General features: G+C 49.8%; 1 protein-coding gene across 1 annotated transcript in view; it reads right to left on the bottom strand.

Moving 5' to 3' along the window:
- Positions 1-314: 314 nt before the first annotated feature.
- The window catches only part of SLC67A1 (solute carrier family 67 member 1), a 76,008-nt gene continuing 50,260 nt past the window's right edge, over positions 315-26,062 (bottom strand). Inside the window, exons 8-10 of the mRNA XM_075325469.1 lie at positions 21,232-21,333; positions 4,466-4,586; positions 315-978 (exon numbers count right to left, since the gene is read on the bottom strand). Coding sequence (XP_075181584.1) covers positions 791-978; positions 4,466-4,586; positions 21,232-21,333 — 411 coding nt within the window. The 3' untranslated portion in view covers positions 315-790. The remainder of the gene's footprint in view (positions 979-4,465; positions 4,587-21,231; positions 21,334-26,062) is intronic.

Raw genomic sequence — 26,062 nt, 5'->3', positions numbered from 1 at the left:
ACTGGAGAGCTACAGGTTTCAGACTCATATCCTCATTAAGGGCATGCTGGGAGTTGTAGTTATCTTGCAACTGGAAAGCTACAGGTTTAAGGCTCATATCCTCAATGAGGGCATGCTGGGAGTTGTAGTTCTCTTGGAACTGGAGAGATACAGATTTCAGGCTCATTGCCTCTATGAGGGCATGCTGGGAGTTGTAGTTCTCTTGAAACGGGAGAGCTACAGGTTTCAGACTCATATCCTTATTAAGGGCATGCTGGGAGTTGTACTTCTCTTGAAAATGGAGAGATACAGGTTTCAGGCTCATCGCCTCAATGAGGGCATGCTGGGAGTTGTAGTTCTCTTGAAACTGGAGAACTACAGGTTTCAGACTCATCATCATTGAGGGCATGCTGAGAGTTGTAGTTCTCTTGCAACTGGAGAGATACAGGTTTCAGGCTCATTGCCTCAATGAGGGCATGCTGGGAGTTGTAGTTCTCTTGCAACTGGAGACCTGCAGGTTTAAGGCTCATATCCTCAATGAGGGCATGCTGAGAGTTGTAGTTCTCTTGGAACTGGAGAGATACAGGTTTCAGGTTCATCGCCTCTATGAAGGCATGCTGGGAGTTGTAGTTCTCTTGAAACGGGAGAGCTACAGGTTTTAGCCCCATATCCTCGTTGAGCTTTCTTGAAGGACGGAATAGGCTCATTAAGTATTGCCATCTTAGGGAACAATGGGGTTCATAACTTCTTTACACAATGGGGGGTTTAGATTTGCAATAATTAATGTAATATATAAATCTTGTGTCCCGCACTACTTGTTCTTCCCCACGTTTCGCGTTGATTGCCTATTTACAAGGTACATCAGCAAACACAGGCTAATGATAATGTTAAATAGGCCGAAGGAGGGCACCCCATAGTGTTTATACAGATATCCCCCAATGGTGGGTCCAATGGTCCTTATGAGGGGCTGGATAGAGGCGCAGATCCCCAACATGGCTCCTACAACAAAAAAAAAAAAGGATATAAATCAACAAGTTGTATCCTCACTACCTATCACCTATCAGAAGGACCACCCGACCTGTAGAAGAAAAAATGAGAACAGCAGGAGATGAGTGTGCTGACCCTGTGGGGAAAGTGATCTGTCCGCTATGAGAAAAAAACACTAAATGTATCCTCTTTGGATTCTACAGGGCATAATATAAACATCATAACATCATAAGATCTAAAAAAAAATAGGTGAACGAAGCCTCAGATCACGAGCAACACATGACAAATTACATTATTTCCCCAAAACTAGAGCAAAATGCAGAAATATAGTGTGAAAAAGTAAGTACACCCTTAATCCTTTCATAGGAAATAAGAGAATAAATAGCAGCCAGGTGCAGCTAATGAAATGCCTTGGCCTAATTGTTCATCAGTACGTGGAACCAGCTTGATAAAAGCAGACGTTTTTGCCAGTTTGCTGGTCTGACACATTCAGGTATGTGTTAACAGAACAATTAATTATTATATTCCCAAAACTAGAGCAAAATGCATAACTATAGTGTAAAAAATTAAGTACACCCTTACTCCTTCCATAGGAATTAAGAGAATAAATAGCAGCCAGGTGCAGCTAACGACATGCCTTGGACTAACTGTTCATCAATAAGTGGGACCAGCTCTATAAAAGCAGAAGTTTTGTCAGTTTGCTGGTCTGGAGCTTTCGGGTATGTGTTAATATAATGGCAAGAAGTTACCAGGCTTACGATAGGTATTGAGTAATCAAAATATTCTGTATAATGCCACTATAATGCATTCATAACTATTAAAAAAGCCTTAATTAGATCCTGCAGAGATTCAAATAAAAGGGAATAGTGACAAATTCAAATAAAAAACATAAATTTTACTCAATCTTTAAACCATTAAAAACATCATGTGCATAAATATAAGGAATAAATAATGGACTGGATCAAGTTCCTAAATGTTAGCAGCGGATTAATAGGTTATAAGGTGCCTAATGCAATGACCATATTATAATAAATAGTTATATATATAACAAAGTGCTTAGTGCTGTGGCTATATTAGATAGTCATATATAACTAGATGTTTATAGTAGTAACAAGGTATTCCCCAAGCTTATATCATGCAAAATAGATGAATACTGATCTAATATGTAACAATAGTATGGGGGCACTATACCTTAAAATGGTCCAAGATCCCGACGCGCGTTTCAAGCAATGTCTTCTTCAGGGTGAACTTGGGAACTTGATCCAGTCCAGTATTTATTCCTTATATTTATGCAAATGATGTTTTTAATGGTTTAAAAATTGAATAAAATTTATGTTTTATATAATAATAATATTTATTCATTTATATAGCGCTATTAATTCCACAGCGCTTTACATACATTGGACACACTGTCCCCATTGGGGCTCACAATCTAAATTCCCTATCTGTAGGTTTTGTTATCATGAATTTGTCCCTATTCCCTTTTATTTGAATCTCTGCGGATTCTTATTAAGGGTTTTTTGATGGTTATTACGGTAAGTATTGTGAGAGAATACAATCCATTTTGTTCTTATAGAACCCATTTTGTCTTATAACTGAATGATGTCATAGGGCTCAGCTAACACTAATGGGCGGGGAAGTTTCACATTTCTGCACACCCTTACGGCCCTTATTGGTACATAGTTCAGGGGAGTTATTTCTTTGTTTGGGGTACTATATAAACTGTCTGATAAGTTATTTCTTTGTTTGTGATACTATAGAAAATGGTCACATGATGTAATAAAGCAGAAACTTTCAGTACACCACAGAGCGTGTGTGCTGTATTGATTTCCTGAGTGCTTATAAAACAAATCTTACTAATTTGGAGTTCCAATGGCATAGGAGTGTATTTCGCTCACAGTATCTAGTGGTCACACATGGGTCCTTGTGCCAAAAAGAGACCCAGTTACTACATATGAAGAAACCAAAGTGATGGCCCTATTACAGATTTTTCTCCAAGTTTTGCTTCTGATGGAAGGGCAGTGTCATCCAGCAGCACAGAGTATTTTAGGAGAGGAGTGTGCTGATATTGAAGGGAGCAATGACCTGTCGCCTCATGAAATTATGTTAAAGCCCCCAAAAAGGTTAGATTAGCGTAGGATAAAACCTGCCAATTTAGGTAGGATCAGTCAACCGTCCAATGTCTATGGGGTTGACCTGACATCAGAGGGATCCTTTTTGTACGATAAGTGAAGGCCTAACATCAGATTACTCCCCTCAATCCATAAAAAACAAATGCACGCGCGGCCGAATTGAGCGTGCATATGTATAATGGTAGCAGGAGAAAAGAAAGCTGTTGGCAGGAGAAGCATTTGACCAACCACTATCGTAGATGTATGGGCACCTCTATGAAGGGACAGGTGTCATGGTAGGAAGAAGGGGGATGGAGACAAGGTGGAGGGAATAGGGTGCTCGAGCAGCACAGAGGATTTCAGCAGAGGAATGTATGGAGACAGAGGTAGTGTTATGATGTGCGGAGGGGAATAAAAGTAACAAGAGGCAGCATAAACCTTCTTGCAGGTGCCGGGGCTTAGTCTCCGCTTCTTGTATTCTGGGCATGGGAAGCTTTGGAATGTAAAAACGCCTACAAAAAAAGTAACACAAAACCCAACATAAAGGCGAAGAATGTGCAGAGTCACGTCCGACACCCGAGACCCCTGTAATGGGAGATCCCATAGAGAAGGGGTAAGGGGTTTAGAAGGAAAAAATAAGGAAAGATGGACTAAAGGCTGATATCTGCGAAGAGGAAGGGACAAGGTTCCAGCAGCACAGAGTATTTCAGGAGATGAATGGGAGGCAGTTACCGGTCGCTCTCATGGAGAGAAATGGGGGGGGGGGGACTATAACCTGTCCATCGATGAGGGTTGGAGACAAGGAGAAAGGGTCCCTCAGCAGCACAGAGTATTTCAGGAGAGGGGCTTGGCTTGTGGTCTTTTTGGTGATTGGTGGCCATTGACTGTCCGCCCATGAGGAGAGGGCTGTATGTGACAAAGGCAATGTCATAATTGGAGGAGGGGGAAATTATTGGCCAGGAATAGATGTGAAGCCTCCGCTCTGTGATACCAGGTATTATAAGGTCACATGACTGCATAAGGCGCCATTTGTGCCGATCGAGTGACGCAACTTATTGATCATTATGTAACATTTTCATGAAAATGTGTCAATGTACAGTCAGTGCATTCCAAAGGGGGCGAGTGTTTTTGGGTTTCCAATTAATTCATTCACATAATTAAAGGGGTTGTCCACTACTTTTACATTGATGGCTTATCCTTAGGAGAGGTCATCAATGTCTGATCGGCCGGCGTCTGACACCCGGCACCCTTGGCGATCAGCTGTTCTTGGTGTTGGCATCAGTGTGAGAAATGGTTAGGATACAATGCGGCTGTAACGCACCCAGTACAAGCAATGGTGAGTCCATCACTGGTCCTAAATGGTGTCATGGCCTCTCCTCAGTACTTACCAGTTTCTGAAGGAGGGACGGCTTTGGTTAAGATACTGTCGGTGATGACTCCTGAGACGCACAGACTGAAGACCATCGGGAGAGCGATAATGCAGAAATGGAAGACATTGGTCATTATTATCTAAAGGAGGAAAGACAGAAAGTTGCGTCACATGAAGCCAAAATGTCTGCACCTGAAATAGGAATGTGTTATGTAACTGTAACATCAAAGAGGGACTGTAACTAATTCTAGATGGAACTGATGGGATTGCACTGTTATGGAGGCCCTGTCTCCGGCACTGTTATGGAGGCCCTGTCTCCGGCACTGTTATGGAGGCCCTGTCTCGGCCCTGGTCTCGGCACTGTTATGGAGGCCCTGTCTCCGGCACTGTTATGGAGGCCCTGTCTCCGGCACTGTTATGGAGGCCCTGTCTCCGGCACTGTTATGGAGGCCCTGTCTCCGGCACTGTTATGGAGGCCCTGTCTCCGGCACTGTTATGGAGGCCCTGTCTCCGGCACTGTTATGGAGGCCCTGTCTCCGGCACTGTTATGGAGGCCCTGTCTCCGGCACTGTTATGGAGGCCCTGTCTCCGGCACTGTTATGGAGGCCCTGTCTCCGGCACTGTTATGGAGGCCCTGTCTCCGGCACTGTTATGGAGGCCCTGTCTCCGGCACTGTTATGGAGGCCCTGTCTCCGGCACTGTTATGGAGGCCCTGTCTCCGGCACTGTTATGGAGGCCCTGTCTCCGGCACTGTTATGGAGGCCCTGTCTCCGGCACTGTTATGGAGGCCCTGTCTCCGGCACTGTTATGGAGGCCCTGTCTCCGGCACTGTTATGGAGGCCCTGTCTCCGGCACTGTTATGGAGGCCCTGTCTCCGGCACTGTTATGGAGGCCCTGTCTCCGGCACTGTTATGGAGGCCCTGTCTCCGGCACTGTTATGGAGGCCCTGTCTCCGGCACTGTTATGGAGGCCCTGTCTCCGGCACTGTTATGGAGGCCCTGTCTCCGGCACTGTTATGGAGGCCCTGTCTCCGGCACTGTTATGGAGGCCCTGTCTCCGGCACTGTTATGGAGGCCCTGTCTCCGGCACTGTTATGGAGGCCCTGTCTCCGGCACTGTTATGGAGGCCCTGTCTCCGGCACTGTTATGGAGGCCCTGTCTCCGGCACTGTTATGGAGGCCCTGTCTCCGGCACTGTTATGGAGGCCCTGTCTCCGGCACTGTTATGGAGGCCCTGTCTCCGGCACTGTTATGGAGGCCCTGTCTCCGGCACTGTTATGGAGGCCCTGTCTCCGGCACTGTTATGGAGGCCCTGTCTCCGGCACTGTTATGGAGGCCCTGTCTCCGGCACTGTTATGGAGGCCCTGTCTCCGGCACTGTTATGGAGGCCCTGTCTCCGGCACTGTTATGGAGGCCCTGTCTCCGGCACTGTTATGGAGGCCCTGTCTCCGGCACTGTTATGGAGGCCCTGTCTCCGGCACTGTTATGGAGGCCCTGTCTCCGGCACTGTTATGGAGGCCCTGTCTCCGGCACTGTTATGGAGGCCCTGTCTCCGGCACTGTTATGGAGGCCCTGTCTCCGGCACTGTTATGGAGGCCCTGTCTCCGGCACTGTTATGGAGGCCCTGTCTCCGGCACTGTTATGGAGGCCCTGTCTCCGGCACTGTTATGGAGGCCCTGTCTCCGGCACTGTTATGGAGGCCCTGTCTCCGGCACTGTTATGGAGGCCCTGTCTCCGGCACTGTTATGGAGGCCCTGTCTCCGGCACTGTTATGGAGGCCCTGTCTCCGGCACTGTTATGGAGGCCCTGTCTCCGGCACTGTTATGGAGGCCCTGTCTCCGGCACTGTTATGGAGGCCCTGTCTCCGGCACTGTTATGGAGGCCCTGTCTCCGGCACTGTTATGGAGGCCCTGTCTCCGGCACTGTTATGGAGGCCCTGTCTCCGGCACTGTTATGGAGGCCCTGTCTCCGGCACTGTTATGGAGGCCCTGTCTCCGGCACTGTTATGGAGGCCCTGTCTCCGGCACTGTTATGGAGGCCCTGTCTCCGGCACTGTTATGGAGGCCCTGTCTCCGGCACGGTTATGGAGGCCCTGTCTCCGGCACTGTTATGGAGGCCCTGTCTCCGGCACGGTTATGGAGGCCCTGTCTCCGGCACGGTTATGGAGGCCCTGTCTCCGGCACGGTTATGGAGGCCCTGTCTCCGGCACGGTTATGGAGGCCCTGTCTCCGGCACGGTTATGGAGGCCCTGTCTCCGGCACGGTTATGGAGGCCCTGTCTCCGGCACGGTTATGGAGGCCCTGTCTCCGGCACGGTTATGGAGGCCCTGTCTCCGGCACGGTTATGGAGGCCCTGTCTCCGGCACGGTTATGGAGGCCCTGTCTCCGGCACGGTTATGGAGGCCCTGTCTCCGGCACGGTTATGGAGGCCCTGTCTCCGGCACGGTTATGGAGGCCCTGTCTCCGGCACGGTTATGGAGGCCCTGTCTCCGGCACGGTTATGGAGGCCCTGTCTCCGGCACGGTTATGGAGGCCCTGTCTCCGGCACGGTTATGGAGGCCCTGTCTCCGGCACGGTTATGGAGGCCCTGTCTCCGGCACGGTTATGGAGGCCCTGTCTCCGGCACGGTTATGGAGGCCCTGTCTCCGGCACGGTTATGGAGGCCCTGTCTCCGGCACGGTTATGGAGGCCCTGTCTCCGGCACGGTTATGGAGGCCCTGTCTCCGGCACGGTTATGGAGGCCCTGTCTCCGGCACGGTTATGGAGGCCCTGTCTCCGGCACGGTTATGGAGGCCCTGTCTCCGGCACGGTTATGGAGGCCCTGTCTCCGGCACGGTTATGGAGGCCCTGTCTCCGGCACGGTTATGGAGGCCCTGTCTCCGGCACGGTTATGGAGGCCCTGTCTCCGGCACGGTTATGGAGGCCCTGTCTCCGGCACGGTTATGGAGGCCCTGTCTCCGGCACGGTTATGGAGGCCCTGTCTCCGGCACGGTTATGGAGGCCCTGTCTCCGGCACGGTTATGGAGGCCCTGTCTCCGGCACGGTTATGGAGGCCCTGTCTCCGGCACGGTTATGGAGGCCCTGTCTCCGGCACGGTTATGGAGGCCCTGTCTCCGGCACGGTTATGGAGGCCCTGTCTCCGGCACGGTTATGGAGGCCCTGTCTCCGGCACGGTTATGGAGGCCCTGTCTCCGGCACGGTTATGGAGGCCCTGTCTCCGGCACGGTTATGGAGGCCCTGTCTCCGGCACGGTTATGGAGGCCCTGTCTCCGGCACTGTTACCGGCACTGTTATGGAGGCCCTGTCTCCGGCACTGTTATGGAGGCCCTGTCTCCGGCACTGTTATGGAGGCCCTGTCTCCGGCACTGTTATGGAGGCCCTGTCTCCGGCACTGTTATGGAGGCCCTGTCTCCGGCACTGTTATGGAGGCCCTGTCTCCGGCACTGTTATGGAGGCCCTGTCTCCGGCACTGTTATGGAGGCCCTGTCTCCGGCACTGTTATGGAGGCCCTGTCTCCGGCACTGTTATGGAGGCCCTGTCTCCGGCACTGTTATGGAGGCCCTGTCTCCGGCACTGTTATGGAGGCCCTGTCTCCGGCACTGTTATGGAGGCCCTGTCTCCGGCACTGTTATGGAGGCCCTGTCTCCGGCACTGTTATGGAGGCCCTGTCTCCGGCACTGTTATGGAGGCCCTGTCTCCGGCACTGTTATGGAGGCCCTGTCTCCGGCACTGTTATGGAGGCACTGTCTCCGGCACTGTTATGGAGGCACTGTCTCCGGCACTGTTATGGAGGCACTGTCTCCGGCACTGTTATGGAGGCCCTGTCTCCGGCACTGTTATGGAGGCCCTGTCTCCGGCACTGTTATGGAGGCCCTGTCTCCGGCACTGTTATGGAGGCACTGTCTCCGGCACTGTTATGGAGGCACTGTCTCCGGCACTGTTATGGAGGCACTGTCTCCGGCACTGTTATGGAGGCACTGTCTCCGGCACTGTTATGGAGGCACTGTCTCCGGCACTGTTATGGAGGCACTGTTTCCGGCACTGTTATGGAGGCACTGTCTCCGGCACTGTTATGGAGGCACTGTCTCTGGCACTGTTATGAAGTCACTGTTTCCGGCACTGTTATGGAGGCACTGTTTCCGGCACTGTTATGGAGGCACTGTCTCCGGCACTGTTATGGAGGCACTGTCTCTGGCACTGTTATGGAGGCACTGTTTCCGGCACTCTTATGGAGGCACTGTTTCCGGCACTCTTATGGAGGCACTGTCTCTGGCACTGTTATGGAGGCACTGTTTCCGGCACTGTTATGGAGGCACTGTTTCCGGCACTGTTATGGAGGCACTGTCTCCGGCACTGTTATGGAGGCACTGTCTCTGGCACTGTTATGGAGGCACTGTTTCCGGCACTCTTATGGAGGCACTGTTTCCGGCACTCTTATGGAGGCACTGTTTCCGGCACTCTTATGGAGGCACTGTCTCTGGCACTGTTATGGAGGCACTGTCTCTGGCACTGTTATGGAGGCACTGTCTCTGGCACTGTTATGGAGGCACTGTCTCTGGCACTGTTATGGAGGCACTGTCTCTGGCACTGTTATGGAGGCACTGTCTCCGGCACTGTTATGGAGGCACTGTCTCCGGCACTGTTATGGAGGCACTGTTTCCGGCACTGTTATGGAGGCACTGTCTCCGGCACTGTTATGGAGGCACTGTCTCTGGCACTGTTATGGAGGCACTGTTTCCGGCACTGTTATGGAGGCACTGTTTCCGGCACTCTTATGGAGGCACTGTTTCCGGCACTCTTATGGAGGCACTGTCTCTGGCACTGTTATGGAGGCACTGTCTCTGGCACTGTTATGGAGGCACTGTCTCTGGCACTGTTATGGAGGCACTGTCTCTGGCACTGTTATGGAGGCACTGTCTCCGGCACTGTTATGGAGGCACTGTCTCCGGCACTGTTATGGAGGCACTGTCTCTGGCACTGTTATGGAGGCACTGTCTCCGGCACTGTTATGGAGGCACTGTCTCCGGCACTGTTATGGAGGCACTGTCTCCGGCACTGTTATGGAACCACTGTCTCTGGCACTGTCTCCGGCACTGTTATGGAGGCACTGTAGCTGGCACTATTATGGAGGCACTGTAGCTGGCACTGTTATAAAGGCACTGTCTCCGGCACTCTCTGACAGTCTTCCCCGGGTGTATACATTCCGCGGCCTCCTTATGCCCGATGCGCATGCGCATTGACGTCATCGGGAGATTTCTCCCTAGGCGTGCGCACTGAGGCTGGAGAGCTGCGTTATGTTGCCACAACAACCGGGGGCTGTTCATTGCGCGTGCGCCGATATGACGTGCGCGCATCACCGGCCGACTAATTAATGGACTATGGGTATTTAATGTTACGATCAGGGAATGAACGCACTTCCACCCCCGCCTCCAGCCTGCTGAGGAAGCGAGAGCGATACGCGTTCAGGACTGGGAGCTGCTCTTCTTCCCCCCACAGTTTGGGTCTTTTGCCTTTTTCTGTCCATAATATAAGCCTTGATATTCTTACAAATCCTTTTGGTATCTATATATAGTTTGGTAATTACCCTTGGGCAGTCTTTGAGCCTTATTAGGCTATGTGCGCACTAGGCGTTTTCTTCACGCTGCGTTTTTATGTGCGTTTTTGTCTAAAAAACGCACCCGCGGCTAAAAAACGCGGCATAAACGCATGCGTTTTTGCCGCGATTTGGTGCGTTTTTTGCTACGTTTTTACTCACTGCGTTTTTAATCAGTGCACAATGCCATTAAAGATTGTTGATGAAAAAAGAAAAAAAAAAGGTCTGATGTCATTTCCTTCTTCAAAATGTTCATTGTATGCAGGAGAGCAGACAGCAGCTGCAGAACTACAAGTCTCAGCATCCTCCATTCACTAGTGTATGCAGGAGAGCAGACAGCAGCTGCAGAACTACAAGTCTCAGCATCCTCCATTCACTAGTGTATGCAGGAGAGCAGACAGCAGCTGCAGAACTACAAGTCTCAGCATCCTCCATTCACTAGTGTATGCAGGAGAGCAGACAGCAGCTGCAGAACTACAAGTCTCAGCATCCTCCATTCACTAGTGTATGCAGGAGAGCAGACAGCAGCTGCAGAACTACAAGTCTCAGCATCCTCCATTCACTAGTGTATGCAGGAGAGCAGACAGCAGCTGCAGAACTACAAGTCTCAGCATCCTCCATTCACTAGTGTATGCAGGAGAGCAGACAGCAGCTGCAGAACTACAAGTCTCAGCATCCTCCATTCACTAGTGGATGCAGGAGAGCAGACAGCAGCTGCAGAACTACAAGTCTCAGCATCCTCCATTCACTAGTGTATGCAGGAGAGCAGACAGAAGCTGCAGAACTACAAGTCTCAGCATCCTCCATTCACTAGTGTATGCAGGAGAGCAGACAGCAGCTGCAGAACTACAAGTCTCAGCATCCTCCATTCACTAGTGTATGCAGGAGAGCAGACAGCAGCTGCAGAACTACAAGGCTCAGCATCCTCCATTCACTAGTGTATGCAGGAGAGCAGACAGAAGCTGCAGAACTACAAGGCTCAGCATCCTCCTTCCAGGACTGTATGCAGTTTTTTGCCCAAAAAGAAAAAAAAAATGACATGGGCTTCGCCATATTTTTGTATGCTAGCCGGGTACAGCAGGCAGGTACGGGCTGCCCCCAACCCCCAGCTGCCTATTTGTACCCGGCTGGGAGCCAAAAATATAGAGAAGCCCTTTTTTTTAATTATTTCATGAAATAATTAAAAAAAAAAAAAAATGACGTGGGCATCGCCTAATTTTTGAGTCCAGCCGGGTACAACTAGGCAGCTGGGGATTGGAATCCACAGTGCAGGGTGCCCATGCTTTCTGGGCACCCCCACTGCGAATTGCAGTCCGCAGCCACCCCAGAAAATGGCGCTTTCATAGAAGCGCCATCTTCTGGCGCTGTATCCAACTCTTCCAGCTGCCCTGAAGCCGGGTGGCTAGCCAGGTAATAATGGAGTTAGGGCTAGCTGTATATTATCAGCTAGCCCTAAGCCCGAAATTCATGGTGTCACGCCAATATTAGACATGGCCACCATGAATTTCTAGTACAGATAAAAAAAAACCACAACACACAGAAAAATATTTTTATTAGAAATAAAACACAACACAATTAGTGACTCCATCTTTATTGAAATAAACCCCCCTCCGCAGTAATCCTGGGTCAGGGTCCCGCGCCGTCCAATCAGGATCCAATATCATCTGATCGGTTTGCTGGAAGGCATACCGATCAGATGATGTGTCAGGATCAAGTGCCTGAATCACATCACACATCAGCTGATTGTATAAAAGCCGATTATACAATCAGCAGATGCATCAGTAGGAAAAAAAAAAAAAATACTCACTTATGTGCTGATTACCGGCAGCTCCTGGAGCGATCGATTGGACAGGAGTCTGATCCTATACGATCGCTGCAAGAGCTGCCGGTGATCAGCTGATGAAGTCCCCTGACGGCAGGATCAGCTGATAGCCGGCGCGAAGAAGCCGGCGACACTGCGATCAGCTGATGCGTCAGGTGACTGCATCAGGTGATCAGCGCCAGGTCCTGCAAGCAAGGTCCTGCCCCGGGGAGACTGCACACAGCCAGAGCGGCGGGACCGGGAGGAGATGGGAGCGGGCATGGCACCGGGACCCTGCGGACAGGTGAGTATATGACATTTTTTTTTTTTTCTACTGTTCACTTTGGTTTTCGCCGCTGCCTCCACCTCCCGCCCAGACATGGCGCCGCACGGAGCTGACATGCACAGGACGGGAGGTGGACGCAGCGGTGACGGTACCGGGAGGATTCCTGCTTCTGTGTTTACCAACAGAAGGAATCCTCTTCCTGTACACGTCACTGTAGTGCCCACCCCTTGCGTTTATAGCTGCGTTTTTAGTCATAGAAACGCGGCTATATGCGTTATTCATTGCGTTTTTAACATCTCATTGAATTCAATGAGTGAAAAACGCAGTGAAAAACGCAGAAATAATTGACATGCTGCGTTTTTGTGGTCACCACAAAAACGCAGCTAAAAAAAAACGCTGTGTGAGGACAGCACTTCTGAAAACCCATTGACATTGCTGGGGAAGCAATGTCACTGCGTTTTCAGCACAAAAACGCGGTAAAAAACGCCGCTAAAAACGCGGCAAAAACGCCTAGTGCGCACATAGCCTTAGGCTGAGTAAAAACGCAGCAAAAAACGCACCAAATCGCGGCAAAAACGCATGCGTTTTTGCCGCGTTTTTTTAGCCGCGGGTGCGTTTTTTAGACAAAAACGCACATAAAAACGCAGCGTGAAAAAAACGCCTAGTGCGCACATAGCCTAACTCTATATACGTGCAGCAGTCCTTGATTAATCTGGTCTATCAAGGAAGACACTTTGTTACTGAGGCAGATATTCTGCTATTGCTGCCACTATAGACTATGCACATTTTTAACTGCATTTACGGATTAGGACCCACACACACACTCATGTGGGGGGTGATTGCTGGTAGAAGTCCTCTTTATACCTCTACATATTTTGTTTATTGATGAACAATGATATTTTTAATTCATATACGTATGTTTTTCTGAATTTCAATAAAGATTGTTATATTTTATGGAAATAGTACTCCTATGTGTGTGGTTTATACACATGTGTTCAAACTGTCTCCGGCACTGTTATGGAAGCACTGTTATGGAGGCACTGTCTCCGGCACTGTTATGGAAGCACTGTTATGGAGGCACTGTCTCTGGCACTGTTATGGAGGCACTGTCTCTGGCACTGTTATGGAGGCACTGTCTCTGGCACTGTTATGGAGGCACTGTCTCCGGCACTGTTATGGAGGCACTGTCTCGGGCACTGTTATGGAGGCACTGTCTCGGGCACTGTTATGGAGGCCCTGTCTCCGGCACTGTTATGGAGGCCCTGTCTCCGGCACTGTTATGGAGGCCCTGTCTCCGGCACTGTTATGGAGGCCCTGTCTCCGGCACTGTTATGGAGGCCCTGTCTCCGGCACTGTTATGGAGGCCCTGTCTCCGGCACTGTTATGGAGGCCCTGTCTCCGGCACTGTTATGGAGGCCCTGTCTCCGGCACTGTTATGGAGGCCCTGTCTCCGGCACTGTTATGGAGGCCCTGTCTCTGGCACTGTTATGGAGGCCCTGTCTCTGGCACTGTTATGGAGGCCCTGTCTCTGGCACTGTTATGGAGGCCCTGTCTCTGGCACTGTTATGGAGGCCCTGTCTCTGGCACTGTTATGGAGGCCCTGTCTCTGGCACTGTTATGGAGGCACTGTCTCTGGCACTGTTATGGAGGCACTGTCTCTGGCACTGTTATGGAGGCACTGTTTCCGGCACTGTTATGGAGGCACTGTTTCCGGCACTGTTATGGAGGCACTGTCTCTGGCACTGTTATGGAGGCACTGTCTCTGGCACTGTTATGGAGGCACTGTCTCTGGCACTGTTATGGAGGCACTGTCTCGGGCACTGTTATGGAGGCACTGTCTCGGGCACTGTTATGGAGGCACTGTCTCGGGCACTGTTATGGAGGCACTGTCTCGGGCACTGTTATGGAGGCACTGTCTCGGGCACTGTTATGGAGGCACTGTCTCTGGCATTGTTATGGAGGCACTGTAGCTGGCACTATTATGGAGGCACTGTAGCTGGCACTGTTATGAAGGCACTGTCTCCGGCACTGTTATGGAAGCACTGTTATGGAGGCACTGTCTCCGGCACTGTTATGGAGGCACTGTCTCTGGCACTGTTATGGAGGCACTGTCTCTGGCACTGTTATGGAGGCACTGTCTCTGGCACTGTTATGGAGGCACTGTCTCCGGCACTGTTATGGAGGCACTGTCTCTGGCACTATTATGGAGGCACTGTCTCCGGCACTCTTATGGAGGCACTGTCTCTGGCACTGTTATGGAGGCACTGTCTCTGGCACTGTTATGGAGGCACTGTAGCTGGCACTGTTATGGAGGCACTGTAGCTGGCACTCTTATGGAGGCACTGTCTCCGGCACTCTTATGGAGGCACTGTCTCCGGCACTCTTATGGAGGCACTGTCTCTGGCACTGTTATGGAGGCACTGTAGCTGGCACTGTTATGGAGGCACTGTCTCTGGCACTGTTATGGAGGCACTGTCTCTGGCACTGTTATGGAGGCACTGTCTCTGGCACTGTTATGGAGGCACTGTAGCTGGCACTGTTATGGAGGCACTGTAGCTGGCACTGTTATGGAGGCACTGTCTCTGGCACTGTTATGGAGGCACTGTAGCTGGCACTGTTATGGAGGCACTGTCGCTGGCACTGTTATGGAGGCACTGTAGCTGGCACTGTTATGGAGGCACTGTAGCTGGCACTGTTATGGAGGCACTGTAGCTGGCACTGTTATGGAGGCACTGTAGCTGGCACTGTTATGAAGGCACTGTCTCCGGCACTGTTATGGAGGCACTGTCTCCGGCACTGTTATGGAGGCACTGTCTCCGGCACTGTTATGGAGGCACTGTAGCTGGCACTCTTATGGAGGCACTGTCTCTGGCACTGTTATGGAGGCACTGTCTCTGGCACTGTTATGGAGGCACTGTCTCTGGCACTGTTATGGAGGCACTGTCTCTGGCACTGTTATGGAGGCACTGTCTCTGGCACTGTTATGGAGGCACTGTAGCTGGCACTGTTATGGAGGCACTGTAGCTGGCACTGTTATGGAGGCACTGTAGCTGGCACTGTTATGGAGGCACTGTCGCTGGCACTGTTATGGAGGCACTGTAGCTGGCACTGTTATGGAGGCACTGTAGCTGGCACTGTTATGGAGGCACTGTAGCTGGCACTGTTATGGAGGCACTGTAGCTGGCACTGTTATGGAGGCACTGTCTCCGGCACTGTTATGGAGGCACTGTCTCCGGCACTGTTATGGAGGCACTGTAGCTGGCACTGTTATGGAGGCACTGTAGCTGGCACTGTTATGGAGGCACTGTCTCCGGCACTGTTATGGAGGCACTGTAGCTGGCACTGTTATGGAGGCACTGTCTCCGGCACTGTTATGGAGGCACTGTCTCCGGCACTGTTATGGAGGCACTGTCTCCGGCACTGTTATGGAGGCACTGTAGCTGGCACTGTTATGGAGGCACTGTAGCTGGCACTGTTATGGAGGCACTGTAGCTGGCACTGTTATGGAGGCACTGTAGCTGGCACTGTTATGGAGGCACTGTAGCTGGCACGGTTGGTTTACAGGATGGCCTAAAGTTATGGCCAGAGGTTTTGAGGCTGCTACAACGTTTGGCTTTCACATTTTGCTGCTTCAGCTTTTTTAGTGGCAAATTCCATGAACTCTATATTGCGATGAAGAGCGATCAGATTATTTAAAAAATTGCAACGTTACTCCATGAAAAGGGTTATTCACTACTTAATCATTGGTGACCTGTCTTATCAATGTCTGATTGGCCGGGGTCTGACACCCAGTACCAATGCAGATCAGCTGTTCTCAGTGCGAGCGGTGGTCTCTATCAGAAGGAGGCAAAGTGCAGTACCAAAGTGGTGGCCACTAACAGAAGAAGGAGCAGTTCCGGAACTGAACATTTCCGGCTGCCTGCTGCCGCTTCCGGGACCGAGAACGGCTGATCGGCAGGGGTGCAGGGTGTCAGACCCCGGCCAATCAGACATTGATGAGCTATCCTTAGGGGCACTTTGCACGCTGCGACATCGCAGGCCGATGCTGCGATGCCGAGCGCGATAGTCCCCGCCCCCGTCGCAGCAGCGATATCCTTGTGATAGCTGCCATAGCGAACATTATCGCTACGGCAGCTTCACATGGACTCACCTGCCGTGCGTCGTCGCTCTGGCCGGCGACCCGTCTCCTTGTTAAGAGGGCGGGTCGTGCGGCGTCATAACGACGTCACACGCCAGGCGGCCAATCGGAGCGGAGGGGCGGAGATGAGCGGGATGTAAACATCCCACCACCTCCTTCCTTCCGCATATCCTACGGAAGCCGCAGTGACGCCGGTAGGAGATGTTCCTCGCTCCTGCGGCTTCATACAGAGCGATGTGCGCTGCCGCAGGAGCGAGGAACCACATCGGACCGTCGCGTCAGCGTAATTATGGATTACGCCGACGCTGCACCGATGATACGATTACGACGCTTTTGCGCTCGTAAATCGTATCATCGAGCCTTTACACACTACGATGTCGCATGCGATGCCGGATGTGCGTCATTTTCAATTTGACCCCACCGACATCGCACCTGCGATGTCGTAGTGTGCAAAGTACCCCTTAGCCTCTCTGACAGACCCTGACAAAAATGGCTTCTTAGAGCAGGGTCCACCTGGTGTCACGGAACCCAGAACAAAAATCCTGAAAAATGTGGGGCAGCTATAATGTCACGCTGGGGCAAGGGAACACCCGGTGTGTGGCAAAGGAGGAGGGATACACCAGGGAAGATGTGAAGGAAGGCCCTGATGATAGGGAGAGGGGTCCCCACCTAACTCACCCCTATACGGGTCCTTCCCCCAGTGCGCAATCACGTGCCTAGGCTCTGGCTGATGTGACGCCCCTGGACTATTCAGGGCATCACAGGGTACTGCACTTTCTATTCTTGGTGCAGTATTCAACCCCTCATGGTTCTGGGTTCCCAACCTGTGGTACTGCCTCCATCAGCATCCAAAATCCCAACCACACCTTACACCCCACCCTGTCAGGCACACCAGTGGGCTGCTGAGCTGGAATAGGGCCACCCACCGAGGGGTCGGGCAGACTGGTGGGAGGGAAGTAGTGAGTGTAGATGTAGCCCTTGAGAAGTGAGGAGCTGGGAATGGTGGCTCCCTGTTTGTGTCAGGTTGGGTTGCAGACGGTGGTCTGGGCCCAGAGGAGTCGGAGACCCAGTTGCAGGGTATTGAGGCCGGGTGCCTAGACCTGGTCTTGGAGGACGGGAGGCATCTGAGTCTAATAACCGGTCCGAGACTGAAAGCACGGCGGGGTACAGGACCGGGGTATAGGTCGGGGAGTAGCTTCAGGCAACCCGGCAATTAACCTGTTGAGGATAGTGACTTCATGGACTGTCCCCACCAAGCTCAGAGATCAGGGGCACTAGCGCAACGATGGGGATAGGGCATTCCAACCCACGCAGCCCACTGAAATCCCAAGCGTGAACCCTTGAGAGCACAATTCCACTACCAACAAGGAGGGAGCGGGGCCCGGACAGCTTTAAGCCAATGGGCCACCAGGACACTTTGAATTTGTGCACAGAGGCAGGCTCCAAATCACCCGGCAGTACTGTAGAGGACGGATACCTGGACGGGCTCCCCAAGAGGGCAGCAGCACCCAGAGACTTGGTTTACCTTGTTGTCGGTCTGCTTTGCGGTCGCATCACCACCAACACTGCCTGAGTGAGTACATGAGCCTCCCCTGCTTCCAACCGACCCTGCGCACCCCCACTCCCCCAGCATGCAGAGTCCAGGGACCTTGCCTACCCGTAGAGGGAACATCATCTGGCTTCCCCACTTCATCTTCCTTGGGTACTCCCATCGGCAGCGGTGGTACTCCCTTACCGCAAACCACGGGTGGCGTCACAAACTCTTATCCCCTGTAAATAGTCCCCTTTACATTTGAGTGGCCACAAGCCCCCGGGTCCGGAGACCCTCGAGCCACAGCAGCAACCCCGGATCCGAGCGGATCAACCTCTGCAGGGGCGGCACACTGACACTGGACTAGCCCTGACTAATGAGCAGGCCAGCAAGACACTGGTCTTACTACTAATATAAAGACAACACAAGGGAAGGGGAATAAAGGAAGGAGACAGATTCAACAAAAAATCCAATTTTTCTCTAGAGATAGACTCCACCACATCCACTGGAAAGATAGCCACAGCTTTCTCCAGAGACAGCTCCTTCACAGGTCAGCATAGAATGAACTATAGCCGGCATAGGACATAGAGGAGTGGGTTTATATAGCAGCTTAGATTAAAAATTACATGTCAATCAAAGCAGGATAGAAAACAGCAGAGAGTGAAATGTATCATAAATGTGACATTCGAGTATACAACAAAGCTACATAAAAAAAAGTTTTGTTATTTTTTTTGTGATCCTTCATTAGTCCGGACTTGTTGAGTCAAATTACTGAGAAAATGGCGTCTTAGACATCACAGGAGGGTGACGTACGGGAGCTGCTGATGGGGATGTGCAGTGTACACAGACGACACAACACTTACTGACACAAAGCACGAGAAAATATCCCAGAAAAACGCTATTTATTCAGCCGCCGACAAAAGCGACCGCTCCGCTTCAGTCCTGAGTCTTGTTGTCACAGGCAGGTATTCGGGCCCCGGACAGAGGAGCAGCAATAAAGGATGTTATTTCTAGGACTCTTTTCATAAGTGGCGGCAAAGAGCGAGATTCTTGTATGTGTTATTGTGGTATAATTAGTAACGTGTAAAGGACGCACCGCGCAAATAAACAAGCCATGTATTCACAAAGAAGCCGCATACCGGGGGGCAGGGGGGGGAACAGAGGGGCTTCCAAGCATCAAAAAAAGGTCCATGGACTGGGGTTCTGCATCAGTGTGGACAACATTACTAGTGATGAGCGGGCACTACCATGCTCGGGTGCTCAGTACTGGTAACTAGTGATGAGCGGGCACTACCATGCTCGGGTGCTCAGTACTGGTAACTAGTGATGAGTGGACACTACCATGCTCAGGTGCTCAGTACTGGTAACTAGTGATGAGCGGGCACTACCATGCTCGGGTGCTCAGTACTGGTAACTAGTGATGAGCGAGCACTACCATGCTCGGGTACTCAGTACTCGTAACTAGTGATGAGCGGGCACTACCATGCTCGGGTACTCAGTACTCGTAACTAGTGATGAGCGGGCACTACCATGCTCGGGTGCTCAGTACTGGTAACTAGTAATGAGCGGGCACTACCATGCTCGGGTGCTCAGTACTGGTAACTAGTGATGAGCGGGCACTACCATGCTCAGGTGCTCTGTACTTGTAACTAGTGATGAGTGGGCACTACCATGTTCGGGTGCTCAGTACTGGTAACTAGTGATGAGTGGGCACTACCATGCTCGGGTGCTCTGTACTCGTAACTAGTGATGAGCGGGCACTACCATGCTCAGGTGCTCAGTACTTGTAACTAGTGATGAGCGGGCACTACCATGCTCGGGTGCTCAGTACTCGTAACTAGTGATGAGCGGGCACTACCATGCTCAGGTGCTCAGTACTGGTAACTAGTGATGAGCGGGCACTACCATGCTCGGGTGCTCAGTACTGGTAACTAGTGATGAGCGGGCACTAGCATGCTCGGGTGCTCAGTACTGGTAACTAGTGATGAGCGGGCACTACCATGCTCGGGTGCTCAGTACTGGTAACTAGTGATGAGCGGGCACTACCATGCTCGGGTGCTCAGTACTGGTAACTAGTGATGAGCGGGCACTACCATGCTCAGGTGCTCAGTACTGGTAACTAGTGATGAGCGGGCACTACCATGCTCGGGTGCTCAGTAGTCGTAACTAGTGATGAGCGGGCACTACCATGCTCGGGTGCTCTGTACTGGTAACTAGTGATGAGCGGGCACTACCATGCTCGGGTGCTCTGTACTAGTAACTAGTGATGAGCGGGCACTACCATGCTCAGGTGCTCTGTACCGGTAACTAGTGATGAGCGGGCACTACCATGCTCGGGTGCTCTGTACTGGTAACTAGTGATGAGCGGGCACTACCATGCTCAGGTGCTCAGTACTGGTAACTAGTGATGAGCGGGCACTACCATGCTCGGGTGCTCAGTACTGGTAACTAGTGATGAGCGGGCACTACCATGCTCGGGTGCTCAGTACTGGTAACTAGTGATGAGCGGGCACTACCATGCTCGGGTGCTCTGTACCGGTAACTAGTGATGAGCGGGCACTACCATGCTCGGGTGCTCTGTACTGGTAACTAGTGATGAGCGGGCACTACCATGCTCGGGTGCTCTGTACTAGTAACTAGTGATGAGCGGGCACTACCATGCTCAGGTGCTCTGTACCGGTAACTAGTGATGAGCGGGCACTACCATGCTCGGGTGCTCTGTACTGGTAACTAGTGATGAGCGGGCACTACCATGCTCAGGTGCTCAGTACTGGTAACTAGTGATGAGCGGGCACTACCATGCTCGGGTGCTCAGTACTGGTAACTAGTGATGAGCGGGCACTACCATGCTCGGGTGCTCAGTACTGGTAACTAGTGATGAGCGGGCACTACCATGCTCGGGTGCTCAGTACTGGTAACTAGTGATGAGCGGGCACTACCATGCTCGGGTGCTCTGTACTAGTAACTAGTGATGAGCGAGCACTACCATGCTCAGTACTAGTAACTAGTGATGAGCGGGCACTACCATGCTCGGGTGCTCTGTACTAGTAACTAGTGATGAGCGGGCACTACTATGCTCGGGTGCTCAGTACTGGTAACTAGTGATGAGTGGGCACTACCATGCTCGGGTGCTCAGTGCTCGTCACTAGTGATGAGCGAGCTATTATGGGGGCACTGTGGTTTACTCCTTTATAAAGGGTACCTGGGTAGAACGGCAGTGATGACTTTATACCTGGTGCTACTATGGGGGCACTGTAGCTGGCTCCTTTATAAGGAGATAGTACCACGATATGTAGAGCCATTATGGGGGCACTGTGGCTGCCAGTGGTCAGGACTAGACCAGCCTCTCAGGGAGCGGTCATGTCACCCAGCTTTCCAAATGAGCTGAATGGTAAATCTGCTGGCTAAATAGTGTCACCAAAAATTGATAAATACTCACCAGTCCCAGTCCAACGACCATAGAGACCAGTATACTCAAGAGAAGCATGGTGTCCTCGGAGAAGCGGCGGGTCAGGCGTCCCACCATGAATCCCTGCACCACCTAGAGAATGAGAAGATCATAAGTCATAGAGAGGAATGAAAAGAGAAGAAAGAAACTAAAAATGAAGAGGAAAAATGAAAATAGTAAAAAAATAATAAAAGTAACTAAAGATTAAATAGAAAATAAACAAATACAATTCTAATTTTAGAAACCTGTAAAACTATAACAGAAGACAAAGCTATAGCCGGTGATCGTCAGTATAAGAAATAGGTAAGATTGCAACTTATATACTGTAGAATAATGTATACGATGGATAAGATTGCAGGATAGTGACACTGCTCCAAACATAAAGGGAACACAAGAGCCCACATCCTAGCTGTCAATCAATGACATATTCATCAGTGGAATGTGATGAGAACAATAAAACATAAAAATGATCAATGTAAATCAGAATCAATATCCCATGGAGGTCTTGATATGGATTAATAATCAAAATCAAAGTGGAAAATCAAATTACAGGCTGATCCAACATCAGTGGGCATGCCTCAAGACAAAAAAAAAATGAGGCTCAGTGGTGTGGTGGCCTCCATGTGCCTGTATGACCTCCCTACAATGCCTGGCCATGATCCTGATGAGGCTCAGTGGTGTGATGGCCTCCATGTGCCTGTATGACCTCCTTACAATGCCTGGGCATACTCCTGATGAGGCTCAGTAGTGGGGTGGCCTCCATGTGCCTGTATGACCTCCCTACAATGCCTGGCCATGATCCTGATGAGGCTCAGTGGTGTAGTGGCCTCCATGTGCCTGTATGACCTCCTTACAATGTCTGGGCATGCTCCTGATGAGGCTCAGTGGTGTGGTGGCCTCCATGTGCCTGTATGACCACCCTACAATATCTGGGCATACTCCTGATGAGGCTCAGTAGTGTAGTGGCCTCCATGTGCCTGTATGACCTCCCTACAATGCCTGGCCATGATCCTGATGAGGCTCAGTAGTGTGTGTGGCCTCCACGTGCCTGTATGACCTCCCTACAATGCCTGGCCATGATCCTGATGAGGCTCAGAATTGTGTCTGGCCTCCACGTGCTTGTATGACCTCCCTACAATGTGTGGTCATGCTCCTGATAAGGCTCAGTAGTGTTTGTGGCCTCAACATGCCTGTATGACCTCCCTACAACGCCTGGGCATGTTCCTGATGAGGCTTAGTAGTGTGTGGCCTCCACTTGCCTGTATGACCTCCATACAATGCCTGGGCATGCTCCTAATGAGGCTCAGTAGTGTGGTGGCCTCCATGTGCCTGTATGACCTCCTTACAATGCCTGGACATGCTCCTGATGAGGCTCAGTAGTGTGTGTGGCCTCCATGTGCCTGTATGACCTCCTTACAATGCCTGGGCATGCTCCTGATGAGGTGGCAGATGTTCTCCTGCCAGACCTGGATTAAAGCGTCAGTCAACTCCTGGACAGTCTGTGGTGCAACGTGACGTTGGTGGATAGAACAAGACATGATGTCCAAGATGTGCTCGGTTGGATTCAGGTCTGGGGAACGGGCGGGACAGTCCATAGCATCAATACCTTCATCATGCAGGAACTACTGACACACTTGAGCCACATGAGAACTAGCATTGCCATGCATCAGAAGGAACCCAATGTGTCTGATGATCTCATCCCGGTACCTAATGGCAGTCAGGATACCTCTGGCGAGCACATAGAGGGCTGTGTTGCCCTCCAAAGAAATGCCACCGAACACCATTACTGACCCGGTCATGCTGGAGGACGTTGCAGGCAGTAGAACATTATCCATGGAGTCTTCAGACTTTGCTTCTTCTGTCACATGTGCTCAGTGTGAACCTGCTCTCATCCGAGAAGAGCACAGGGCGCCAATGTTGAATCTGCCAATGCCAATCGCCCTGCATGGAGTTGGGCTGTAAGCAGGACACCTACTTGTGGACGTCGGGCCCTCATACCACCCTCATGGAGCCTGTTTCTGACAGTCTGAGCATACACATGGATATTAGTGGCCTCCAGGAGGTCATTTTGAAAGGTTCTGGCATTGTTCCTCCCTGCGCAAAGAAGGCGGTATCGGTTCTGCTGCTGGGTTGTTGCCCTCCTATGGCCCCCTCCATGTCTCCTGGTTTGGACACTGTGCTGAGAGACACAAATAACCTCAAACTGATGTGCCATCGTGGATGAACAACGTCTATGGGTTATGTTACCTCTAGGGGTGAGAGCAATGACAACAACCAAAAGTGACCGAAACAACAGCCAAAAAGGAACAGAGAACTGGTCTGTGGTCACCACCTCCTTTATAGGGGTGTCCTGCTAATTACCGATCATTTCTACTTGACCGTTCTATTTGCACAACAGCAGAAGACATTGACCACAATCAGTTTTTGCTTCATACCCGGAGAGATGATGTCACAGACGTGATTGGCGGAGTTACATTGTATTGTTTAAGTGTCACCTTTATTATTTTGAGCATTGTGTGAACCTCAACCCTCAAATCCAGAGTCATCGTCATCATTAGTCCCAATTTTGTGATTATTTTGGGTTAATTGTTACTTTTTTAAAGGTTTCCTCATTCTTTAGATACTTAATAAAGATAAGTCGCAGTAATTACAGAGCTGAGGATTTACTGCTCGATGGGCGAGGACGAGGATCTCATGTCTCCCTCATTACCGCAGACGCGACCCGAAATATCAGGTTTTCTGTTCTGAATTTGATATCTTAATCTTTTCTCAGCGTGAGAAAAAAAAGGGAAACAATGAGCAGCCGGGGAACCCCACCTCAGCGACAAGTCACAGCAAACCGCACTATGCACAGGAGGCAGCCTGCACGCCGAGGAAGCAAAACCGTGCAATGCCATCCACAGCACAGGACAATGGGCCGCTCCTGTAACACAAAAGCCCGGAGGAAACCCTGTGGCTGCAGAAATACAAGCTGGTAACATAATTGCACGCAACACAGGACAGCATTCCAGTCCAGATTGCTCCGGTCACAAATACCATGTCCTGGTCATTAGTGAGGACGAAATAGTCATGAGAGATCAGATTCTCATTAGCAACAAGTTGTACCTTCTTTTAATAAAAATCAGTATTTTAGCAGTATTATAGCAGTTATATTCTTGTACATAGGGGGCAGTATTATAGCAGTTATATTCTTGTACATAGGGGCAGTATTATAGTAGTTATATTCTTGTACATAGGGGCAGTATTATAGTAGTTATATTCTTGTACATAGGGGGCAGTATTATAGTAGTTATATTCTTGTACATAGGGGCAGTATTATAGTAGTTATATTATTGTACACTGGAGCAGTATTATAGTAGTTATATTCTTGTATATAGGGAGCAGTATTATAGTAGTTATATTCTTGTACATAGGGGGCAGTATTATAGTAGTTATATTCTTGTACATAGAGGGCAGTATTAACAACTACTATAATACTGCCCCTATGCACAAGAATATAACTACTATAATACTGCCCCTATGCACAAGAATATAACTACTATAATACTGCCCCTATGTACAAGAATATAACTACTATAATACTGCTTCTATGTACAAGAATATGACTACTATATATTCTTGTACATAGGGGGCAGTATTATAGTAGTCATATTCTTGTACATAGGAGCAGTATTATAGTAGTTATATTCGTGTACATAGGAGCAGTATTATAGTAGTTATATTATTGTACATAGGAGCAGTATTATAGTAGTTATATTATTGTACATAGGGGCAGAATTATAGTAGTTATAGTCTTGTACATAGGAGCAGTATTATAGCAGTTCTAGTCTTGTACATAGGGGCAGTATTATAGTAGTTATAATCTTGTATATAGGAGCAGTATTATAGTAGTTATATGCTTGTACATAGGAGCAGTATTATAGTAGTTATATTCTTGTACATAGGGGCAGTATTATAGTAGTTATATTCTTGTACATAGGAGCAGTATTATAGTAGTTATATTCTGGTACATAGGGGCAGTATTATAGTAGTTATATTCTTGTATATAGGGAGCAGTATTATAGTAGTTATATTCTTGTATATAGGGGCAGTATTATAGTAGTTATATTCTTGTACATAGGGGCAGTATTATAGTAGTTATATTCTTGTACATAGGAGGCAGTATTGTAGTAGTTATATTCTTGTACATAGGGGCAGTATTATAGTAGTTATATTCTTGTACATAGCGGGCAGTATTATAGTAGTTATATTCTTATACATAGGGGACAGTGTTATAGTAGTTATATTCTTGTATATAGGGGCAGTATTATAGTAGTTATATTCTTGTACATAGGGGCAGTATTATAGTAGTTATATTCTTGTACATAGGAGGCAGTATTGTAGTAGTTATATTCTTGTACATAGGGGCAGTATTATAGTAGTTATATTCTTGTACATAGCGGGCAGTATTATAGTAGTTATATTCTTATACATAGGGGCAGTATTATAGTAGTTATATTCTTGTATATAGGGGCAGTATTATAGTAGTTATATTCTTGTATATAGGGGTAGTATTATAGTAGTTATATTCTTGTACATAGGAGCAGTATTATAGTAGTTATATTCTTGTACATAGGGGCAGTATTATAGTAGTTATATTCTTGTACATAGGGGGCAGTATTATAGTAGTTATATTCTTGTACATAGGGGCAGTATTATAGTAGTTATATTCTTGTACATAGGAGCAGTATTATAGTAGTTATATTCTTGTACATAGGGGCAGTATTATAGTAGTTATATTCTTGTACATAGCGGCAGTATTATAGTAGTTATATTCTTGTAC

The sequence above is a fragment of the Anomaloglossus baeobatrachus genome, chromosome 10, assembly GCF_048569485.1.
Source record: "Anomaloglossus baeobatrachus isolate aAnoBae1 chromosome 10, aAnoBae1.hap1, whole genome shotgun sequence".
NCBI classification, from domain to species: Eukaryota; Metazoa; Chordata; class Amphibia; order Anura; family Aromobatidae; genus Anomaloglossus; species Anomaloglossus baeobatrachus.
Note: the sequence above shows the minus strand (reverse complement) of the source record. Positions and strands in the feature narration are given on the sequence as shown.